Here is a 22,769-nt window from a genome sequence, read left to right as displayed (position 1 = left end):
GATAGGAATCAATTATACGAATATCAGATGTCTCAGCACTAGACTTTATTTTTCTTGTTAAATTTCCAGGGCCCCACTTTTCCAAGCAGAGACCAAGAGAGTGTGACGCTACATAAGGAGCACAGGAGACCCCCCAGTCCACCCAAAGACCGAGAGAGGCCAGGCTCGGTGAGCCATGCAAGATCGGGAGATGAACCATGACCTTTGCCCCATAGAGGCCACACTCTGGGGAAGACCCAACTTAAACCCTAACCCAGCTTGTCTTTCAGGACACTGGCCCCACCCCAGCAGCTGACTGTGCCTCACATCAAACTGCCTTTCAGGTTTCAAAGAACACTAACTTTATCTCCGCAGAGGCTGGTACTTGACAGAGGAAGATAAGTCGGTTTCAGAAGTGTTTCTGTTAGACATCTAGCCCACTCTGCTTTCTGGGCAGCTGCATACCTGGAGCTACCTTGTCAGCCTGACACAGACTTTTTCACACAACTCAGCCAGGGCAGGGGGTCTGGCTTGCCCTTGCACAGCATGTGTGACGCCCTGAGGGTCAGTCCTAGGCACTGGACTGAGCCAGGCACTGCGGTCACCCTGAATATGCCATCCTCCTCCGTCCACCATTAGAGATTCTGAGGCTAAAACACTGTGCAAAGTCCTTTCCTGGGTCTGCAGATGAAAGGTCGGAGGATGGAGGGGAACAAAAGGGACCAGGACAGGGCTCCTCTTCTAAGCTCAAAGCCCAAGACAGTGCCAGAATAGGAATCAAAACTGTTTCTGCTGCTCCGAAAGGCTTAGGAGGCCAAAGGACAGTCGTTAGCGGCTCACACAGCTGCCCGTTCATTTCAGAAGTTAGGGCAGAAAGCATTTCAGAGACCCAGGCCTTTTCACTTTTAAATAAATTAGCAATCGAGGAAGAAAGAAGCTCTCTTCTCTCTCCATTTTAAAATGCAGGTGAGCCGGGCGATGGTGGCGCACGCCTTTAATCCCAGCACTCGGGAGGCAGAGGTAGGTGGATCTCTGTGAGTTCGAGACCAGCCTGGTCTACAGCGCTAGTGCCAGGACAGGCTCCAAAAGCCACAGAGAAACCCTGTCTCGAAAAAACAAAAAAACAAAACAAAAAAAAAACCCCCCAAAAAAATAAAATGCAGGTGATGGAGTCAAGCCAAGGCGATGTTAGCAAGGAGTGGAGAGGAGGTAGGGGTGGGAACCAGGAGAGAGAGCAAGGACGGCAGGAAATGACCAGCGATGGTTGAGTGTGGGTGACAGAAGACAACTCTGCAAAGTCTGAAACCCCACACACACATAAAAACAGGCACCGGGCACAGCGTGGAGCAGTCCTAGCGCTGGGCTTGAAGAGCTGCCAGGAGGGCCCCTAGGGCCTGTCAGCCAGCTAGTCTAGCCGAAACGGCAAGCCACAGGTTCAAGGAGAAACTGTCTATAAAAAATGTGGAAGGTGATGATAAAGACGCCAACCTCTGGCTTCCACACGTATGTGTACAAATATGCGAAGCACACACTCGGCATCTATTAGAATGATTCAGCTAAAAACCTATCGACAGCCAGAGACCTGGGAAACATGTATAAGCAGACATGTAAAGGAACACGCCTACACAATACTTAGTGATAACCTGAGAGCTTGTCTGGAGGTTCCGGCAGGAGACAGAAGACCAGTCCTCCTCTATTTGGGGAAGGTTGTTCTCTTTGACGGCGAAGGAGGAAGGGGACACCTGCTTAGCTGGCTAGATTAGCCCAGAACACCCTGGTGGTCAATAGGGTGGCAGACGGCACAGTCAGGCTTCCCTCACACCCTATTTAGACGTAACAGCACAAGGACCTAAGAAAACCATTTCAATTAGGCAACATCACCAATAATGGAGATTTTTAAAATTACATTTATTTCTTTGGTGCGTACATCCAAGGACACATACACGCCATACCGTACATCGGTTCTCTCCTTGCACATGTGCGTCCTAGGGACTAAACTCAGGTTGTCAGGCTTGGTGGAGTGCCTTAACCTGCTAAGCCCCAAGAACAGAGATATTAAAAAATACTTATGACCCAATACAATGCAACAGAACACACATCACTTCCTGCCCAGGGTAACTGAACCAGCTCTTAAGGAAACAGCAGCAAAGTTGGCCTGCAATCTTACAATGCCAAGGTTACAGAAGCGAAAACCGACAACCGTTCCAGGCTGTAGATGATCCATGCACAGTGACTTAGCTGCACACAGGAAGAGGCTTTGTGGGGCTGGAGAGATGGCTCAGCGGTTAAGAGCATTGCCTGCTCTTCCAGAGGTCTTGAGTTCAATTCCCAGCAACCACATGGTGGCTCACAACCATCTGTGATAAAGTCTGGTGCCCTCTTCTGGCCTGCAGGCATACACACAGACAGAATATTGTATACATAATAAATAAATATTAAAAAAAAAAAGGAAGAGGCTTTGTGTGCCGAGGACATCAGAAAGGCCTGAATGATCTAGAGGTGGCAGGAATGCCACCATGTGCTTCTCCCGAGAGACATTTGTGGCAAAGGAGGTTTTCGGGTGGACAAATTATCCATTAAAATACACAGGGCTACAACAACTCCCTTGTGACCAGGCTCATACACACTAGCACTGACTGTATCATCAGATTGCTTTTATCTGAGAGACGGTCTAGGTTGCTCAGCTGGCTTCTGCACTCACTCAGTAACCCAGGAAGCAATCCTCCTGCCTTAGCTTTTAGAGGGAGTTGCTGGAATGAGTCTGTGCTACTATGCCCAGTGTTCTTGCACTATACTTTCCTGCACGTTTGGAAGGACTTAATGCTCTCTGAGCAATATTCTCAGCTTAATCTTTTTTTTTTTTTTTTTTTTTTTTTGTTTTTCAAGATACGGTTTCTCTGTGGCTTTGGTCCTGGAACTTTTTTTTGTAGACAGGGTTTTTCTGGTAACAGCTATAGCTATTCAGGAACTTGCTCTGTAGACCAGGCTGGTCTCAAACTCAGAGAGCCGCCTACCTCTGCCCCCTCAGTGCTGGGATTAAAGGCATGCACCACCACCAGCAGGCTTTAATTTTTTTTTTTAAGTATAGAAAAGGATGGCCTTGATTTAATCCTCCTCCTGCCTCAACTTCCCAAATGCTAGAATTAGAGGTGTGCACCACATTTAGCCTGTCTGATATGGGATGTACTTCTGTATGTCTTGCTTTTATTGGTTGATGAATAAAGCTGCTTTGGCCTATGGCAGGGCAGAATACAGCTAGGTAGGAAAGCCTATCTATCAGAGATACAGGGAGAAAGAAGGCGGAGTGGGGGAGATGCCAGAGCATTACCAGTAAGCCATGGGGCACGAGGTGATACACAGATTATTAGAAATGGGTTATTATATGTAGAGCTAGCCAGTAAGAAGCCTGAGCCATCGGCCAAGCAATTATAATTAATATTAAGGCCCCAAATGATTATTTCATAAGCAGCTGCGGGTACTGGCAGGCGGGAGAGAAACCAGTCCAGGGGGCTGGAAGGGGCACAGATGTCTCCAGCTACTCCTGCCTTTCAACCTTTCTGTTCCACCTTATGGAAAGTACCCCCATTTTCCAAACATTCAGATTCCTGAAAAGATGCCTTCCTTGCCATATTTTCTTGGGAAAAGACACAGCAGTGAGGCAATTATGGGGACATTTTAGCTTAAAATCTGAAAAGAAAATTCCCTGTTAAAATTACAAACACATCCCAGCGATGCACACACAAGCAAAAGGGAAAATGCGAGCACTGAAGCCACAGGGATGACGACCACATTCAAGGGAGAGGAGACAGTACAAGGAAGCTGCTCCCTCAGCTGCTACTGAAGCAAGCATTTAAGGGCACAGTGAAAAGGAGACAATTTTGCTAAAAGCAAGGGATCTTTAATTCTTTAGGCCGTCTGTGTGGTGGTTTGAATGCATTAGGACCGCATAATCTCATCGGGAGTGGCACTATTAGGATGTATGGCTTTGTTGGAAGTGTCACCGTGGAGATGGGTTTTAAGGTTTTCTATTTTCAGGATACTGCCCAGCATCTCAGTTGACTTCCTACTGCCTGCAAGATGCAGGACTCTCAGCTACTACTCCAGCACCATTTCTGTCTGTATGCTCCCCATCATGATGCTAATGGGCTGGACCTCTGAAAGTGTAAGTGAGCCGTCCCAAATGATAGTTGCCGCAGCCATGGTGTCTCCCTAACTAAGACAGTCTGGAAGGTACAGCGCATAAATCCAAGGGATGCAAGCCTTCAAGGGCTTAGACGTAGTTACTTACCAAGGTTATAGTATTTTTTTGAGACAGTGTCTTGCCATGTAGCCCAGGCTGGCACTAAGGAGCTCTTCCTGCACTAGCTCTCTGAGCGCTAGGAGTACTGGTGTGCACCACCACTTTGAATTCTAAGAAAAACCTCTCATGTTGTCTATTCCCTTATGACTCAGCAGAGACCCTTATTATCAACTACAGCTGTTCCAACAGACGCTGGCGTTCCCAAAAACTTGTAATGCATTTTATAGTATCACAACTTTTGTGTGTGAATCTACAGTACTGTTCCATGGTGTGTGTCCTGAGATAGGATTTCACTAGGTAGCCTGGGTCGGTCTTGAACTAAAGGCAATTCTCCTGTCTCAGACTTCCAGGTTCTGGGATCAGCATTACAGGCAACAGGGCCTGTGCAGGTAAAACGTGTTTTACTAGTGAGCCATATTCCTAAGCCTTCTGCGCACAGTTTCACACTCTAGTCCGAGCTGACTTGATCTTATGGGGACCCCTATGCAAGCTTTCCACCTTCGGGGATTACCGCTGTGAGCCATCACACTTGCCCGTCCTTGGTTTTATTCTTTTTTTTTTTAATCCATTTTTATCCCAGGACCCGGGAGGCAGAGGCAGGCAGATCTCTGTGAGTTTGGGGTCAGTATGGTCTACAGAGTGAGTTTTAGGACAGGCTCCAAAGCTACAGAGAAACCCTGTCTCAAAAAACCGAAAAAAAAAAAAAAAGGTAAATTTTATTTATTTTTATTTTATGTGCACTGGTGTTTGCATGGGTGTCAGTTCCCCTGGAACTGGAGTCACAGACAGCTGTGAGCTGCCAGGGTGCTGGGAATTGAATCCAGGTCTTCTGGAAGAGCAGCCAGTGTTCTTAACCATCAGGTCATCTCTCCAGTCCCTTGGTTTTTATTCTTATTTTTTGGGGGGGAGGGGGTGGTTATTCGTAACTCATAAAACACACATGCTGGCAAACCTTAGCACTCAGGATCTCAGGTCATTTTTGATTGCAGAGTATAAAATGACGTAAAATTCTAGGTATTAAAATTCCGAGAGCCTAGGGCTAGAAAGATGGCTCAGAGGTTAACAGCTCTGGCTGCTCCTCCAGAGGACCTGAGTTCAATTCCCAGCAACCACATGGTGGCTCTCATCCATCTGTAGTGAGATCTGGTGCCCTCTACTGGCCTGCAGGCACATGTGTAGACAGAACACTGTATATGGAATAATTTTAAAAAAATAAAATAAAATTGAGGGCTGGTGAGAAAGCTCATGGGTGTTTGCAGCCACGCCTGAGTTTGAACCCCAGGACCAACATAAAGGAGAGGACCGACGGCAGCAGCAGTCCTCTGAACCTCACATTTACCGCAGCATTGCCTTCATTAAACAACAGTAATCAAAAGTGAACTTGAGAAAATATATATTAATGGACTTCACAAGTAAAAACAATTGTCAACGTTACTAAAAAGTAGTTGTTCTCAGGTTCAAGGTTCCAAGCTCCTTGGATTCCCAGACTGTCCAACGTCAAGTGGCCAAAATTTACAAATGTCTCCTTACAAAAGCCCTGACACATGATGACGTCATGTGGTGTGGGGCACGGGCACCTCTTTGTTGACACCTGGCAGGAGAGGCTTGCTGTATTTGCACTGAATCCAGACTCGGTACATGGTCAGCTGTTTGCCTCGGTTCACCTGCAAGCGGCGATCCACCAGGTTCTGCACCTTTTCCAGACCCGCGGCGGTGAAGAGCGCGTGCAGCTCATCTGTTTGGAGAGAGCAGATGCACATGGTTTCCTCCGGGGAAAGGGGTTTGCTGATGGCTGTCCATGCTAACTGGAGCACCGGGACAACCCAATCAGTATGCTTTAAAGAGGCCCTGACAGCACGGGCTACTCACTCCAGAACAACAATTTGGCAATGGCAGGTCAAGGTTTGGGTATCAAGCCCTGGAGGGGGAGTTTTGAGGTGAACGCTACGGATGTGCTCTTGTGTTCATGTATATGGGGTGCATGCGCATGTGGAGGTCAGAGGGCACCCTCGGATGCCATTCTCTAGGCCTCTCTGACCTGGAACTTACCAAGCAGGTTAGGTGACTTGTTAGCAAGCTCCAGGGATCCCTGTCTCTCCTTTCCCAGTGTTGGGATTGCGAGCACATGGCTCCATAACACTAGACCAGGTTTTTTTTTTTAAATTTTTTATTAATTAATTTCTAGCCCGATTTTCCCTTCCCTTTCTTGTCTCCTCCCAGTTCCTCCCTATCAGTCCAGTTCTTAAAAAGCCCCTACGGGCTCTACAAACAATGTAAAGTTACAAGAGGGACTGGAGAGATGGCTCAGTAGTTAAGAGCACTGGCTGCTCTTCTAGAGAACCCAAATTCAATTTCCAGCACCCACATTATGCCTCAGAACCATCTGCAACTCTAGTTCCAGGGCCTCCAACACCCTCTTCTGGCCTCTGAGGGCACCAGGCATACATGTGGTGCACAGATACTCATGCAGGCAAAACAAACACATGAAATAAAAATAAATCTTTAAAAAAAAAAGTTATACAGCCAGGTAGTGGTGGTGCACACCTCTAATCCCAGTACTTGGGAGGCAGAAGCAGACAGATCTGTGAGTTCAAAGCCATCCTAGTCTACAAAGCAAGTTCCAGGAGAGCCAGGTACACAGAGAAACCCTGTCTCGAAAAACTAACCCCCACAAAAAAGTGAAAACCAAACCAAAGTTAAAGGACAAACCAAAGTTACTTACACACACACACACAGACACACACAGACACACACACACACACACACGGGGGTGAAGGAAGCCTGTAACATCAGTAGTTGGTAAGGGGATTCAAGAGGACTGGAAGTTCAAGGCCAGCCTGGGTTACACAGGGAGACCTGTTTTCAAACAAAGCAATAACCTCCCAAACAAAAACTAAATGCAAAAATCAACAGATGTTTATGCCAGGGCAATGTTTTAGGGGACGACTTTCAATGCTATGTAGACACAGATTCGAAGTATATGACCTGACAAAGGGCCCAAGGATATTTCTAACATGCTGGTGGAGGGTAAAGTCTGTGACGGGCAGACTACAGAGCAGGTCCCGGTCACCTGGAGCCAAAGGCCAACGACTCACCGGCAGGCACAGCTGTACTGAAGCACAGCCTGGCGCAGAGGGCAGGTTCCCACTCTGGAGAGCAGAACAGAAGTGAGGCGAAGCAGCCGACTGAGAGTCAGCACAAGCCGGAGGGGCCTGGGGGAAGCGACAGCCCAGGACGGAGAAGGGGCAGTGCTGGCATACCAACCACCTTTAGCACTAATAAAGAACAGCTTTGTCATACCTTGTGTGAAGAAGTAAACTCTGGTGCCATCACCTCTCACATAGAAATTTCCAGAGAGACACTGACCTGCATTACATGACAAAACAGATACATTAATACACTTAAAAAAAAGAAAAGAAAAGGATTTCTTATCTCAGGCTTGTGCCCGAATGAGAGTATACGCAGACAGGAGCTGAGAGAGCCGGGGGTGTCAGACCCCCTGGAATTGTGAGTGACGGGAGGTTGTGAGATGTCTGTGTGGGTGCTGGGAACTGGACCCAGACCCTATGCAAGAGCAGTAAGCGCTCTTATCGGCTGAGACCTCTCTACAGTCTCTAAAGCACTTTGAATCTCATCGCTTAGCAATATACAACAGGCTAAGTGCGGTGGTTCGTGCTTAGAACCGTAGCACTTAGGAGGCGCAGGCAGGACGACTGGCACAGAGTCCCAGGCCACCTCAACTTCCAGCACCTTCCTGCCAACAAAAGGCACTGAGAAAGCAGAGGTGCATTCTAGTGACACATGACACGCCACCGGAACTTGCAATTCCCTACAAAGGCACAGCGCTTCAGCAAAGAGCAGCACATGGGAAAAAACAAAACTTCCGGATCAGATAATAATGTGATTCCTAGCTGAGCTCTAGACTGCGCCACCGCAGCTGCCCCCGCCGCCACCACCATCCCAAGCTCGGCCTAGAAATCCTGTTACAAGAAAAACATCAGTCAGTGTCACTGACTCTTGACTAAACTTGCCTGGGCTCTGCTCTTGTGTCCACAAACACACACTTGTGAGAACTCACTGTTTTCACGTGGACAATCCTTCCCTTTTTTCTGCTCGTCCCTTTAGTCTTAGAACCTGCATGCAATTCCCTACACACTCCTTTTTTTTTAAACTGAAGATTTATTTATTATGTATACAATATTCTGCTTCCATGTATGCCTGCAGGCCAGAAGAGGGCACCAGATCTCATCACACATGATTGTGAGCCACCATGTGGTTGCTGGGATTAAAGGTACGCACCACCACCATCTGGCTGCAATCTGTATTTTTATCATAATGGAGCTATCTAGCTCTTTCCTGGAACTGGGCTGCAACAGGTTTGAGAAGATTTATCCTTTTACTTTTACATCCTTGAACTCTTGTTTACTGGTCATTTAAATATGCTTTTCTGCGAACTGTGAGTGTTTTGGGTGGGTCATGTATGTTTTCCTTATTGAGTTCAAAACAGCCCCCTGACAAACACAAATATTAAGACTTTATCTGTCGTAAACACTGAAATGTCTTCTCACCGTGTCACCTGCTGCCTGTCTTCTTTTGTGGTGCTGAAGGCACTGCACACACTAGGAAGGACTCTATATGAGCTAAACTCCACAGCTAAACTCTCTAACCTAAAACATTCTTGCAGGCCTGGGAACATGCTCAGTGTTCTGCCATTGAGCTGTGTACCTAACCCTCATGAGTTTACTCTCCTGCAACTTCAGATAAGGCCTACAACTCATGAAAATACTGTCTTTTAGCTGTCCAAATGCTAGGATTAAAAGCACGTACCACCAAGTCTGATTGTGTCTTCAAACTCACCTTTCTTTTCATTTTATGTTTTAAAAATTTAAAAATATTTATTTTTTTACTTATTGTGCATGGGTGTTCTGCCTGCAGTGTGCCTGTGCAATGTGCATGTGGTGCCCCTGGAGACCAGAACTGGACATTACATCTCTGGGAACTGGAGATACACATAGCTGTTAGTCACCACGTGGGTCCTGGGAATCAAACCCGGGTCCTCTGGAAGAACAGCCCATACATAACCACTGAACCAATTCTCCAGCCCTGTTTTAAGAATATGTATTTATTTTATGTGCATGTGTGCACAAACCTGACTGTATGTATGGGAACCACATACACGCAGGACCTTGTGAGGACGAGAAGAGGGCATCTGGCCCTGGAACTGCCATGTGGGTACAGGTCCTCTGCAAGAACAAGTGTTCTTTACTGCTAAGCCATCTCCCCAGCCCTTTTGTTTCTTAAGACATAATATCAATATATATACTGGACTGGAACTCAGTGTGTAGCCGAGGAGGGCTAGAACTTATGATCCCCATACTTCTGCCTCCCAAGTACTGAGATTACAAGCACATACAAACCTTCCCACCTGTTCCACATTTAAAATGATTTATAGCTGGGTGGCGGTGGCGCATGCCTTTAATCCCAGCACTTGGGAGGCAAAGGCAGGCGGATCTCTGTGAGTTCAAGGCCAGCCTGGTCTACAAGAGCTAGTTTCAGGACAGGCTCCAAAGCTACAGAAAAATCCTGCCTTGAACCCCCCCACCCCACAAAAAAAAAGATTTAGAAGACTGTAATTTCCAGATTAAACCAATCTCCTCATAATTTCTCTCTCTTTCTCTCTGACACAGTCTTTCTTTGTATAGCCCTGGCTATCCTGGAACTAGTGCTGTAGACCTAGCTAACCTTCAACTCACAGAGATCTGCCTGCTAAGTGCTGGGATTAAAAGCTTGGACCACCACCACTCTGATTCTTTCTTAAACAAAAACCACCACTTTTCTGCCAGGTGGTGATGATGTAAGCCTTTTTAATCCCAACACTCTTGAGGAAGAGGTAGGTGGATCCCTGTGTGTTCAAGGCCAGTAAGAAACCCTGTCCCGAAAAATCAACCAACCAACCAAAAGACACACACACCCTCAAACAAACAAAATACCCACCTTTTTATAGTATGTCTAATTTGACTGGCAAACCCATTTTTCACTTAAGTGGCAAAATATCTTTGGAGAAATAAACTTTTTATGAGACAGGGTCCTGTAGCTGAGAACGACCTTGAACTACCGACCCTCCCTCCTCTACCACCTAAGTCCTGGGGTGACAAGTGTAGACACACCTGGCTTAATGTCATTTGAGGGATCAAAACCAGGGCTTTATGTATCTAAGTAGGCACTGGGCTGTCTAGTTTTATGTCAGTTTGACACACGCTATACACATTTGACAGGTGAATGTCAACAGAGAAAACCCTCAGGATCAGGCTGTAAACTGGCTGTGGTGGTACATGCCTTTGATTGCAGGGATTTTCTTAATTAGTGATTGATGGGGGAGGGGCCAGCCCATTGTGGGTGGGGCCGTCCTTCGACTTGTGGTCTTGGGTTCTATTAGAAAGCAGCACCTCGCCTTGGCCTCTGCATCAGCTCAGCCTCCAGGTTCCTGCCCTGACTGCCATGATGAACAGCAATGCTGAAGTGTTTGTGTTTAGCCAAGTAATGGAGACCCTATCTAAGACAGCACCCAACCAAATGAGCTACTATGCCTTAGCTCCAAATTTTCTTTATATACATACACTTATACTCTTGTACAGAATATGGTACTGTGTAGTCCTGGCTGACTTGGAACTTACCAGATAAACCATCAGGCTGGACTTGAACGCAGAAGATCTTCCTGCCAATACCTCCTGAGTGTTCGGCCACCATACCTAGTGATACGTGTATACTGATTGGTTTTTGGAGACAGGGTTTCTCTGCGTAACAGCTCTGGCTGTCCTGGAACTTGCTTTGTAGACCAGCCTGGCCTCGAACTCACAGAGATCCACCTGCCTCTGCCTCCTTAGTGTTGGGATTAAAGGCATTTGTCATCACTGCCCAGCATTTTTACATATTTTTAAAAAGTTTACTCCTGTGTATTTTGCTTACATGTATGTCTCTGCATCACATGCATGCCTGGTGTCTGCTGAGGACAGAAGAAAGCATCAGATCCCTTGGAAATGGAGTTAGTTGAGACATGCCATGGGTTGCTAGGAATTGAACCTGAGATTTCTCAAAGAACAGCCAGTGCTCTCAACCCCTGACCCAGCTCTCCAGATCCCCACGTACCTTTTTTAAATCGAAGCTGAGCCATGTCATAGCGGCCATAGTCTCGAAGAAGCATCACTCCTCCAGGCTTCAGGAGCTGGCTGAGCCTGCTGATAGCCTTCTGCATCCTGCACGGCGGAGGGAGTGAAGTGTAAGTCCCCTAGGGATCCCCCTCCTGTAGCACAAACCCCAAACCAACACACTTCCTAACTCTGACAGCACAAAAGCCAGTCCCTACGTGTCACTACTAAATGGGCTTACTTCTTCCTGGCCCTGCGATTCCCTCCCCCCGACATGTGCTCCTGCAGCTCTCCGGAAGCCTGACCATATCGCGTAGGGAATACCCATGACTCATCTGTCTCAAACTCTTATCAACCGTCTCTTCCTGTTACGTGAAAAACTCCCCTTTAAAGTTGCTGGCGTGATGATGCATGCTTGCAATCTCAGCTCTTGGGAGGCTGAGGCAGGAGGACCGATTCAGAGGACAGCTCAGGCCACTTAGTAAGACCTGCTTTAGAAAATGTCCTAAAAACTATACATATAGAAAGCCTTCCAACTGCCATGGTGCTGTAAGGAGCCAGCAAATGAGTGCTGTGGGAGGGCTTCTCATTTGTTACCGTGCTTCTCAGGGGCCCACATGCTAAAAGCATGGCCTCTTCTCTGAACTGCTAGGTGGCAGATACTTAGAAGGGTGGCACCTGTAGGTCACCAGGAAGCATGTGTGGGTGCTCTGGAAGGACCGAGGGGTTCTGTCCCCTTCCTCCTCCTCTCTTCTTACCCCGACCATGGGATGAGAGATTTTCCATTGGTGATGTTGTGCCACCTTGCTGAGGGCCTAAAAGTCCACCAACCTCCAAAACAGAAGCCAAAAGAAGCTTCTTCTCTTTATTGTTTATTATTGATTTTATTGAGCTCTACATTTTTTTCTGCTCCCCTCCCTTCCTCTCCCCTTTCCCCTTCATCCTTCCCCCAAGGTCCCCATGCTCCCAATTTACTCAGGAGATCTTGTTTTTGAAGACAAGTTTTCTCTGTGTAGCCCTGGCTGTCCTGGAACTCACTCTATAGAATAGGCTGGTCTCTTAACTCACAGTGATCAGCCTGCCTCTGCCTCACAAGAGCTGGGATTAGGGTGTGCACCATCATAGCTGGGCCTTCTTTTATAAATATGTGGAAAGCTCACCTCGCATCTCCAGAAGCCCAGCACAGGATTAAGCATTTACAGCAACTGAAGCACATCACTATATGAAACATTTCAAAGCCTCATCCTGCTCCTGTGAGGCAGAGAACTTTTTGCTAACCTGGAGGAAAACTGGGCTAGCTCAGGCAATGTCAAAGCGTCTCTGCTGTCAGTCAACGGTGCCCCCATCACAGCCATCATCTTTATAACAGACTCCACCTCCTCCCGTGGACACAGGGTCACTGGCTGCCTGATGCACAGGTTTTTTGTTTTAGACTTGGGCTCTTTTTTTTTAATTAATTAATTTATTTATTATGTATACAACATTCCTTCCATGCCTGCCTGCATGCCAGAAGAAGGCATCAGATCTCATTATAGATGGTTGTGAGCCACCATGTGGTTGCTGGGAATTGAACTCAGGACCTTTGGAAGAGCAGGCAATGCTCTTAACCTCTGAGCCACCTTTCCAGCCCTAGACTTGGGCTCTTGCTATGTTGCCCGGGTAGCCTCTGAACTCCAGGGCTAACTTCTGCCTCAGCCTCCTGTATCATCACCCAGACCACAGGTACAGGTTGCTATGCTCCGTTCTTGTTTTCTTGGTTTCTCGTTCTTTTTGTTTTCTTGAACCCAGGCTGTGCATGGGAAGAACAGACTCTACCACTGAGCACACATCCTCAGGACCCATGTTAAACACGTGCTTTGTACCAAATGGTACCACCAGTTACCTGCACATGAATTTACAAAGATGCATTACATTCATTTCCTGTTGCCCCCCCCCAGCACGTGTGTGCATGAGCACATATCACATGTAGAAATCAAAGAAGAATGTGAGATAGTCAGGTCTCTCCTTCCACTGAGCCCTGGGGACTGAAGTCATGTTGGTGGCAAGTTTCTTTACCTGCTGAGCCATCTTACTGACTCTACATGAAGTTTTAAAATAGTATTTTCAAAAAAACAAACAAAAATTCATTCTTTTATGTACATAAATATTTACACGCATGTACACCTTCTATATACAGCGCCCATGGAAGTCAAAAGTAGAGCTGTATCCTTGGACCTGGAGTTACAGATGGCTGTGAAGCACCGTGAGGGTGTAGGAAAGAAACTTGAGTTGTCTGCAGAGCAGCCAGTGCTCTAACCACTGAGCCACCTCACCAGACCCTGTAAAGGGTATCTTCCCAGTTTACTTTATGGAAAGCTGTATTTCAGCTTTCTTAAAAATGTAAGCACCAAAGCTGGGCAGTGGTGGCACATGATTTTAATTCCAGTACTTGGGAGGCAGAGGCAGGCAGATCTCTGGGAGTTCGAGTCCAGCCTGGTCTACAGAGCAAGTTCCAGGACATCCGGGGCTACAAAGAGAAACTGTCTTAAAAAAAGCAAAAGCCAAAAATCAAAAACAAAAAAAAAGCAAGCACCAGAGAACACAGTAGTCTAGCTGTGTAAATTTAACAACTTTGTGTTATTTCAGCAGAGAAGCAACACGTGCTAAGTGGACCAAGTGGGAATCTGTCCACACACGGCTCACAGACTTAGCTCAGCGGTGCAGGCAGCCCACAGCCAAGGCAGAGCAGGCAGAGCGTTAAAGGCTGAAACAGGAAGTGGATCAACACTACAGTCACACGGTCCTTATGTCTATCAGACATGAGGTACTGTTTTTACTTAGGGCATGATCGGAGTCTGAGGTCTAGCACTCACGTGTCTGGAGCGATGGCCGAGAGGACGAATATAAGGGCGACGACATCAAGACTGCCCTCGGGCACGGGGTAGCTGTGGTCTTCATCGCACAGGTCATGAACAAAGGCGAAACATCGAGAAGGATCATATTCTGAATTTGTCTGCAGGGGTGGAGAGACAAATGGGTCAGAAATGTGAACACAACACAGAGAGAAGCTGACCTTGCTTTAGACACCACTACTGTTGCTCCCGGCACAAGAATTGACTCCCAGTCACCACGACGAGGTTCTCGGGGCACCCAGAGTGTGAGGGTCAGAATGAGTCAGGGTGTGCGCCTGCAATTCTAGCACTTGGGAGGTGGAGGCAGAAGGATCAAGGTTTACACAGCAAGTTCAGGGTCATCATGACGTACATGAGACCCTATCTCAAAAAATAAAGGACAAAAATGTTTGGTGACAGGGCTGGACAGATGGTCCAGTTAAGAGCACAGCTTACTGCTATTGCAGAGGACCTGAGTTTGATTCCCACACTCACACCAGGCAGCTCATAACTGCCTGTATCTCCAGAGACTCCAATGCCTCTGATCCTGCTGACACTCCTAAGTACATATTCATACATTCATACATTCATACATACATACATACATACATACATACACACATATATATATAATTTAAAAAGTCTGCAGAGCTCTAGCTAAGTGCAGATCAGGCTTTCTTCCCTGGCTCTATGGTCTAGGTGCTTCACGAACTTTCTACACTTTCAGGCCACAGTCACCGAGTTAATGCTCTGAGTTTTAAGAGACCCCTTTCCCTTTCATCAGTGGAGCTCACTGCAGGAGTCACTTACTTACCTTGACCAGTTCAATAGCCGTGGCAGAAAAATCACAACAGTAAACAAAGAGGTTTGGGTTGCTGAAATGGGCAGAAAAAAACCAACACAACAATTAGGATACAAACTGCATTATGTCTCTTCTCTATGTAGAGTAGCAAAGTCAAATGACAAAGGATATCACTCATCCAAATCAACTGTACCTATCAGTCACAACATCTTGCATTCTGGCTAAAATTCTGTGACCATTGTGTCCTTTATTAGGTCACGAGGATATGGCTAATACCAAGTTTATCAACCATCAGTAAGAAAGTAAGAAATCTTGTCACCTCTAAGCAATTATCACATCAACAAGTAGGTTCCAGTAATCTTACTTAAATGGCACAGCCACAATGGTTATAGGTGCTTGCTGCACCATCATGAAGATCAGGGCTCAGATCCCAGCACCCACATAATTCTGGAGAGGTTAAGACACACTCTCATTTGAATTACTGAGAATGTGAATGAGATATCAAGAACAAGAAAATCTCTTTCTATACTCAAAGTTCCAAGACCTGCATATTCTTTGTTAGCTTTTGGCAATCATCTTGGGCCTTTTGTTTGAAGCAGGGTCCCGATTGGCCTTGAACTTGCTGTGCAGCCAAGGATGACATTGAACTTAATGATCCTCCCTCTTCAGCCTCTTGAGTACTGGGGTTACAGGTGTGTGCCACCATGTTCAGTTTATGAACCCAGAGCTTCCTAAATGCTAGGCAAGCACTCCATCGGTTGAGTGACATCCATCAGCCAATAAAATGGCATAAGAAATTACATCTAATTATGTGTGTGTGTGTATGCACGGAGGTCAGGCTATAACGTGAGGGGTCAGTCCTCTCCTTCCACTATGCTCTGGGAATTGAACCCACATTGTTAGGCTTGGCAGCAGGCACTCCCGGGCCATCTTTCTGGTCCAGAACTTACTAGGTAAACCAGGTTGGCTCAGAGATCTGCTTGTCTCTGCTGCAATTAAATATTGTGAACGAAAGTGGCAAAACTATCTAGATGAAACTTTTTTAGAGTATCTGCGTTGTGTGCTATTTTGACTGTACTGACACTTCCGAGACTTGCCAAGAAAGCTAAACTTTGAATCAGGGAGCAGAGCCAGCATTTAACTGACCCAGAATTGGTCACAGAGAAGCCAACAATTTGGATAGAGAAGACACACATGAAGGAAAGGGCAGGACTAGAGTCTGAACTTCTCTTTTGGGTTCTGGGATGAGAGAAGAATCCTGTCTTTTTGCAGTATCTCTGGCCAAAAATCAAGGTCAGCTAGTTGCTACTCAATTTCTCTGAGCTAGCAGGTTTTCACCCCAGCCTTTGACTCCCAAATCTTATTGATAAGTAGAATGACAGAGACTTAATTTAAACCTCCCTAGGACCAGAGGCCCCGCCTGGCCGTAAGGCAAGCAGGGCACCTTGAAATGTGGTAAGAAACACCACACACACACACACACACACACACACACACACACACACACACACACACACACTTTCCAGGCAAGGCTCCTAAACATCAGGGCTTTCCTGAATGGCGGAAGTGTCTAGGGCCTAGGTAACCTCAGGAGGGCCAGTACTTACAGATGCCATGATTAGAGAGTTCCAAAGGATTTAGTCCTCACCCTGTATGTCTCTTCATCTGGCTATTCCCTGTACCCTTACAATACCCTTGATAATGAACAATAAAGCCAGCCAAACCTAGGAGGGCATTGTGGACTGTGCTGGCTCACAGCATACTGGAAGTGTGAGCCTGTGTTAGCAGCTAGAATCTGAAGTGGGGAACAATCTTGTAAGACTGAGCCTTTAACCTATGGGATTTGATGTTAACTCCAGGGCGACAGTATTGGAATGGAACCACAGGACACCTCGATTTCAGGTGCAGGTCTTGTTAGTTTGAAAAAAACCCACATTCCTGGTGTCACAGTGCTGTGTGTGTGAGTGTACAGAAGCAGGTAACTTCACATAGGCCGCCATCCTACCTTGACCTCTGGCAGGAAGTGACAACCTAACACCTGCTCTGCAAAGCCCACAGCCCACAGCTCACAGAACATCTTTTACACAGCAACTGGTGTTCAGTCTAATTTCAGTAATGCTAAACTATGCCATCCTAAGAGGGTGGCTTAGCCATCCACACCCCAAACAACTCATGCTTCTAGGAGCAAACTCTCACTTTTCCTCTTTGCCATCCTGTAAACCTGACAACATACTTACTTGTTAGTCTGTAGAATTGGGAAGACTGTGTTTCCTACACCACACCCAACCTGCAGACAGAAATGAACCATCAGTCCCAGAAGTTGTTAATTAACCCCCCTTCCCACCTTCTTTTTAAAAGAGTCCAGACTGGTCTATAACTTACGGTTTTTCTGCCTCAGCCTCCTAAGTACTGGGATTGCAGGCACTGTCACACCTAGCTTTTAAGAACTGTACTAGGAGAAATCTAGTGACCAGAACTAAATAGGACCCATGGCATTTTCTCATCCCTCATGGATTATAACTAAAGAGGACAGCAAAAGCCAAGAGCCTGGGCTCTCACTGGCTGAAGAAAGCTGGTGTGTAGGCAGAGGCTAGTTTTACTTTCTGAGTACCAGCAGACGGCAGTGTAGATATACTATCTTCCTATAACTTCCTGTACCATTATTAGAAAGGTAGACTGAAGAGCCTCGGTGACCTCCGTGACCAGCAGAGACAACCTTGGGGGCAAGAAGGCTGTGCAGTTCAACACAACTAAATAGTTGGTGCTGCTTCAAACTCTGACCCTGAGAGGCTAAGCACCGCACAACGTGGTGGAAACTTTTCTGCTGACAGCCCCACTGCACAACAATGCATACATGAATCTCTCTGAGGAACAAAGTACGCTAAATAAAGATCCAACATGAGTACCCCGAAACTCTTCGTAAAATACACGCAACAACTTAGCCATTTTACATATACCACCCTCAAAGGTCCTCACACACAAGAGGCTCCCAATCCTCTAGATGGGACATGGGTTGATAGAATATCTCACAGGTGGTAATAAGATTAGCTAAGGGGTAAGAGCATGTCTAATCTGTCTCAGGACTTGGGTTCAATTGCCAGCATTGCCATCCCCTTCAAGCCCCACGGCATTAAACTTAATTCCAAGTTTTACCAGCTGTAGAATCAATTTCCAGTGAAGTTGGTAGACCCTATTTGTCAATTTCCCTTACAGCAGCAGCCTAGACAATTTCCTAGTTTAAAAAAAAAAAAGTAGAAAGAAAGAGAAGGAACAGGGAGATGATCTGGCTGTTTTGAAGATCAAATCTAGTGTCACCAGACAGGACACTCTGGCTTAGCCTTCTAGTCTTACCTTGTGTTTAAACGGGCCGTCTTTACTAATTCCATTATTAGGAAAATAAAAGTTACCTCAAGGATTCGGTAGGTGGCCGAGGACCCAGGAAATCCATCACCACAGATTTCTAGGTGACTGAGCTCCCGAGTCACAGTCTCTTCCACAGGAGGCCCCTGAGTGTCACATCCACGGCTGGTCCAAGAACACCCGTGCCGCTCTGTGGTTAAGCCAGGGCCGTCCTCACCGCTTCTGTCTTTAGAGACCTCACTTTTCTCGCTGTCCAGGGGTAAGTCCATCAGGGGATTGTGACTGGGTGCCAGTTCAGGGAATTCGGTAAAAAGCCAGTGTCGATCCTTGAAAAATCCATTTTCATGAATTTTGTAGAAGTCATTCCAGTATTTATGGGCATTGACTTCATAATCAACTGTAAATATTATTTAAGAAAGAATTTTAAGAATCAGTCTCAAATATTTTATTTACATCTAATGTCAATTGTCCTGCTTCAATAAATGTCACTTTGTCCTTAAAAATACCTTTTGAGAGCCAGTCTTAGAACTGAATGCCTTCTCGGGTGTCGTCTTGCTACTTAGCTGTCATATACTAATGTCACCTGTTTTTCATCCCAGAGGCCCCCAGCTTCTGCCAGAACCACCACACAGGGAGTTTAGCTACCAGTCATTTTCCTTCTGCATCTTTCGATGGCCCTTAACTATAGGAAAATTGTAAAATTAAGCACACACACTACATAAAAATCTAATTAGTCTCAGTTGCAAGGTTCTCTTTGTCAGGGACAGACAGATCCTTTGGTATATGTGGTAATCATTTTCTCCAGTTTATCTTTAATGTACAACCTACATGTCTCAGGTTCTTTGACCTTTGTATAAATTCAATGACTGCCACCCATGCGGCTCTTCGGAAGGTATGTGCTTGCTTCTTTAGAATGTGGAGGCCAGGCACAAATCAGGATTATCAGTGAACAATAAAGATGGAAATATGGCTAAAAGGAAACTAGGCAGTGCGCAACTCCCTTCCTGAAGTCAGAGTTTCGATGAGCTGGAGAGAGCAGCATGTGTGGGTATAGTCTGCTTTTTGCCAACATGAAAACCCTGACCTGAACTAATGAAAGAATAAAACTCTAAGAAATGGGATTCTGCCTCACTGCTTACCTCAAGGCAAAGCACTTAATGCCCTGTGGTCCAAGATAAATTTTTTTTGAAGACAAGATCACCCTATGTTGCCCAGGATGGCCTCCAATTCACCTCCACACAGCTGAGCCTATAGGGACGCATCACTGTACTTGGCTAACCGGTTCTTTAACTGTAAAAAGAGGATATTGGGCTACATGATTTTCAGAATCCCTCTCAACGCTATGTTGCTTTATCTAGACTTTGTCAAACAATGCAGGGTGCCTGTTTTGCAACCAGAATACATACAAACATATTTAGTTTTGAGGCAAGGTCTCACACAGCCCAGATCGGATTGGAACTCTAAGTAGCAAGGATGATCTTGACTCCACCAGTCCTCCTGCCTTGACCTTGCTTAGAGACAGCACCTCTACATCTTAGGAGGTACCTGCCTGGTCTGTAACAGGACCTTACTACTATACAGAAATGCCTTCGGTGCCTTTTACCTTACATTTCTAGTTTGTCTTTCAAATGCCTCTTAGAAATAGGGTCGACCAGCTTTAGTTTTGGAGATATTTTGTAATGCAATTATTGTTGTCTTCAGGAAGGGCCTCTTTTTGACCACTCATTTCCACCCTGCCACCCCCATCTTTCTTTGGAAGAACTCCTAAATCTCCAAACGTTTCACCTCAGGAACATACACATCATCCAATAATCCTCTCCTCCCACAGTATTTGCGAGCTGACCACACCAGTCTAGCTCTGACAGAAGCTCTCGAGCAGAACGTGAATTGCGGACGCTACACTAAACTGAACGAACGACTGCATGGCTGTCATAGGTCAGCCACAGCAACATGACACTAGCCAACATGATCTAAAGCGGTGGCCACTAGAAAATAAAACAAGAACGGCTCACCTCCGAAAACAAACAAACTGCAAAGACGTAGAAAACTCAACCCCACGGATTCGCCAAGGTTTTGTTAGAAGGCTGCCCCTGGTCTCCTAGCTCGTCCCCTCCTGGTCTCATTCTATGCCAATATCAAAGGATCTTGGTGGCTGCAGTTCTTTTGTCCTCTCCAGGAGACGCGCCCCGCACTGCCGGCTGAGAATACAAACGAGGAAAGAAACTAGCGCACCTTGCTTCTCCGGGCACACCCGCTGGGAACTGTTCTCCCGCACTTTCCTCTCCGCCGCCGCGGCCTGCTCCTCTGACCACTCCACATTGTCCCTGTGAAAACCAAACGAGCAGCTTAGGGTCCTCGTGTGCCGGCTGCGGGCAGGGAGAGTGGCTGTCCCTCTCCGGGAGGCGGGCACCTCGGCTGCCGCCGCGGGTGAGGGGCCGGCGGGCTGGGCTTTCTCGAAGCCCTCCGGGGTGGCGAGGGCCGGGCCTCCGAGGGCAGGGCAGTTACCATGCATTGTAGTGGAAGACGCGCGCCGGGTCGCTCAGGAACCGGTTCCCGAACTGCCGTCTTTTCCCATCCTGGGTCTCCAGCACGCCTTCAGGGGAGGAGGCCGCCATGACACCGGAGACGGAAGCGTCTGTTTTCCAAAACTCCAGTACTTCCTGTGGGCCACGCCCCTTCCGGAAGCAGCGCCGTCTGCGCGGGAAAAGCGGGCGGGGCGGGGCGGTCGTGTTGTTTGACGTGAGGCTCGCTGCGGACCTGGGGAGGCGGCGACCCGAGTTGTGGCATTCTCAGGAGTCAGCACTCCGTGGAGGCGGTGTGATGGGCGAGCAGGACCGGGAGCAAGTGAGAGGCCGCCCCCTTGAGCCCGGTTCAGGCTGGGCTGCAACCCCAGCAGGTCCCCCCGTTTCCTTCCTGGAGAGCTTGGACTGAAGAGACGGTGCTGACAGCCAGCAAGGCCACCGACGGCCGCGAGGCAGCGGGTGCTGCACAGTGGGTTCCGAGAGCATGAAGCTTCCGAGTAAAATGACTTGGCCACGTTTAAAAGGGCTATATTGACGTGTCCACACCTTTTAGAAACTGCAGGTTTAATTGGTACAATAAAGATCGTAATTTATGCATACACATAGTTTGTAAAATGTATATAATAGTCTGTTTTAATGTATGATGTACACTTACATATCATACGTATCAATAGTTTTAATATAATGGTAGAATATGGCATATAGTCAATAAATGTGCATTTTCAGCTTTATATTTTCTATTTAAATTTTTTCTCCCTGTGTGTGGGTGTTTTGCCTGCATGTATGTCTGCACACCACATGCACGCAATGACAGTGTGCTACGTGCGTGCATTGCCCATGAAGGCCAGAAGAAGGCACTGGATCCCTTGGAACTGGGTCACAGATGCTTGTGAGCCACCATGTGGGTGCTGGGAATCAAAACCCAGGTCCTCTGGAAGAGCAGCAAGTGGCCGTGACCGCTGAGTCATATCTCCAGCCTCTATAATTTTTGTTCCTAAATTATTGATTATTTGATTTTTTTTGTGTTTTGTTTTGTTTTTCTTGAAACTTTGTGGACCAAGCTGACTTCAAGCTCAGGTCTTCCTGCCTCTGCCTCCCCAGTGCTGGGATTGAAGGCATGTGCTACTATACCAAGCTACAATTTTTTTTTTCTACCCCAGGATAATCTAGAATTTACTTTGTAGCCCAGGCTGGTCTTTAAGTCATGATGATCTTACTTTAGTTTTCTCAAGTGCTACGATTACAGGAGTGAGCCACTATATGCAAGGAAACCAGTTCTTATAAATAATTTATCTTAAAGTTTGGTATAAGTATGTGTTGTAGGTTGGACATGTTGCCCCGTATCCTTCCCCCTCCCTTTTCTTGGTCCTCGTCACTGCCATTAGTCTCCTTTGTTTTCCTAGGTAGCCTTACTTGCACTTCATGTCGTACATGCAGACAGGAGCAAATTGACTCTTAAAAGAATCTACTAGAAAGTATGCTGTCAACATAAAGTCAAGAAGACTTCAGGGGCTGACTACTTGGAGTAAAGAAAGGAGATTGTAGTGAGTGAAGTGTAGACATAGCCCACTGGTATTTCACAGCAGTTTCTAGACTGAATCTTCCCATCACAGACATGGGAACAAGCTCCAAGCCCTCTCTACTCATGAAGACAAAGACATGAGAATAAAAAAAGACAGCCAAGAACATGTACTTCATATTATATTTATTGTGTGTGCGTGTGTGTGTGTGTGTGTGTGAGAGAGAGAGAGAGGGGAGAGAGAGGGGAGAGAGAGAGAGAGAAGAGAGAGA

General features: G+C 46.7%; 1 protein-coding gene across 2 annotated transcripts; it reads right to left on the bottom strand.

The window, feature by feature from the left end:
• Positions 1 to 5,420: 5,420 nt before the first annotated feature.
• On the bottom strand, positions 5,421 to 21,073 carry Mettl2a (methyltransferase like 2A). 2 transcript variants are annotated; one of them, XM_026777201.1, is made up of 10 exons: positions 20,962 to 21,073; positions 20,689 to 20,780; positions 18,504 to 18,853; positions 17,334 to 17,383; positions 15,109 to 15,169; positions 14,277 to 14,416; positions 11,426 to 11,532; positions 7,580 to 7,645; positions 7,375 to 7,428; positions 5,421 to 6,014 (listed from the first exon to the last, which is right to left on the bottom strand). In XM_026777201.1, the coding sequence occupies exons 1-10, from the start codon at positions 21,069 to 21,071 to the stop codon at positions 5,833 to 5,835; spliced, it is 1,212 nt and encodes a 403-aa protein (XP_026633002.1). In that variant the 5' UTR covers positions 21,072 to 21,073; the 3' UTR covers positions 5,421 to 5,832. The 2 variants fall into 2 exon arrangements, with proteins under 2 accessions (XP_026633002.1, XP_005369469.1); XM_005369412.3 differs by lacking the exon at positions 7,375 to 7,428.
• Positions 21,074 to 22,769: the final 1,696 nt, after the last annotated feature.

Source organism: Microtus ochrogaster, unplaced genomic scaffold, assembly GCF_000317375.1.
Source record: "Microtus ochrogaster isolate Prairie Vole_2 unplaced genomic scaffold, MicOch1.0 UNK48, whole genome shotgun sequence".
In the NCBI taxonomy this organism is placed as follows: domain Eukaryota; kingdom Metazoa; phylum Chordata; class Mammalia; order Rodentia; family Cricetidae; genus Microtus; species Microtus ochrogaster.
This window is presented reverse-complemented; position numbering and strand designations above follow the sequence as displayed.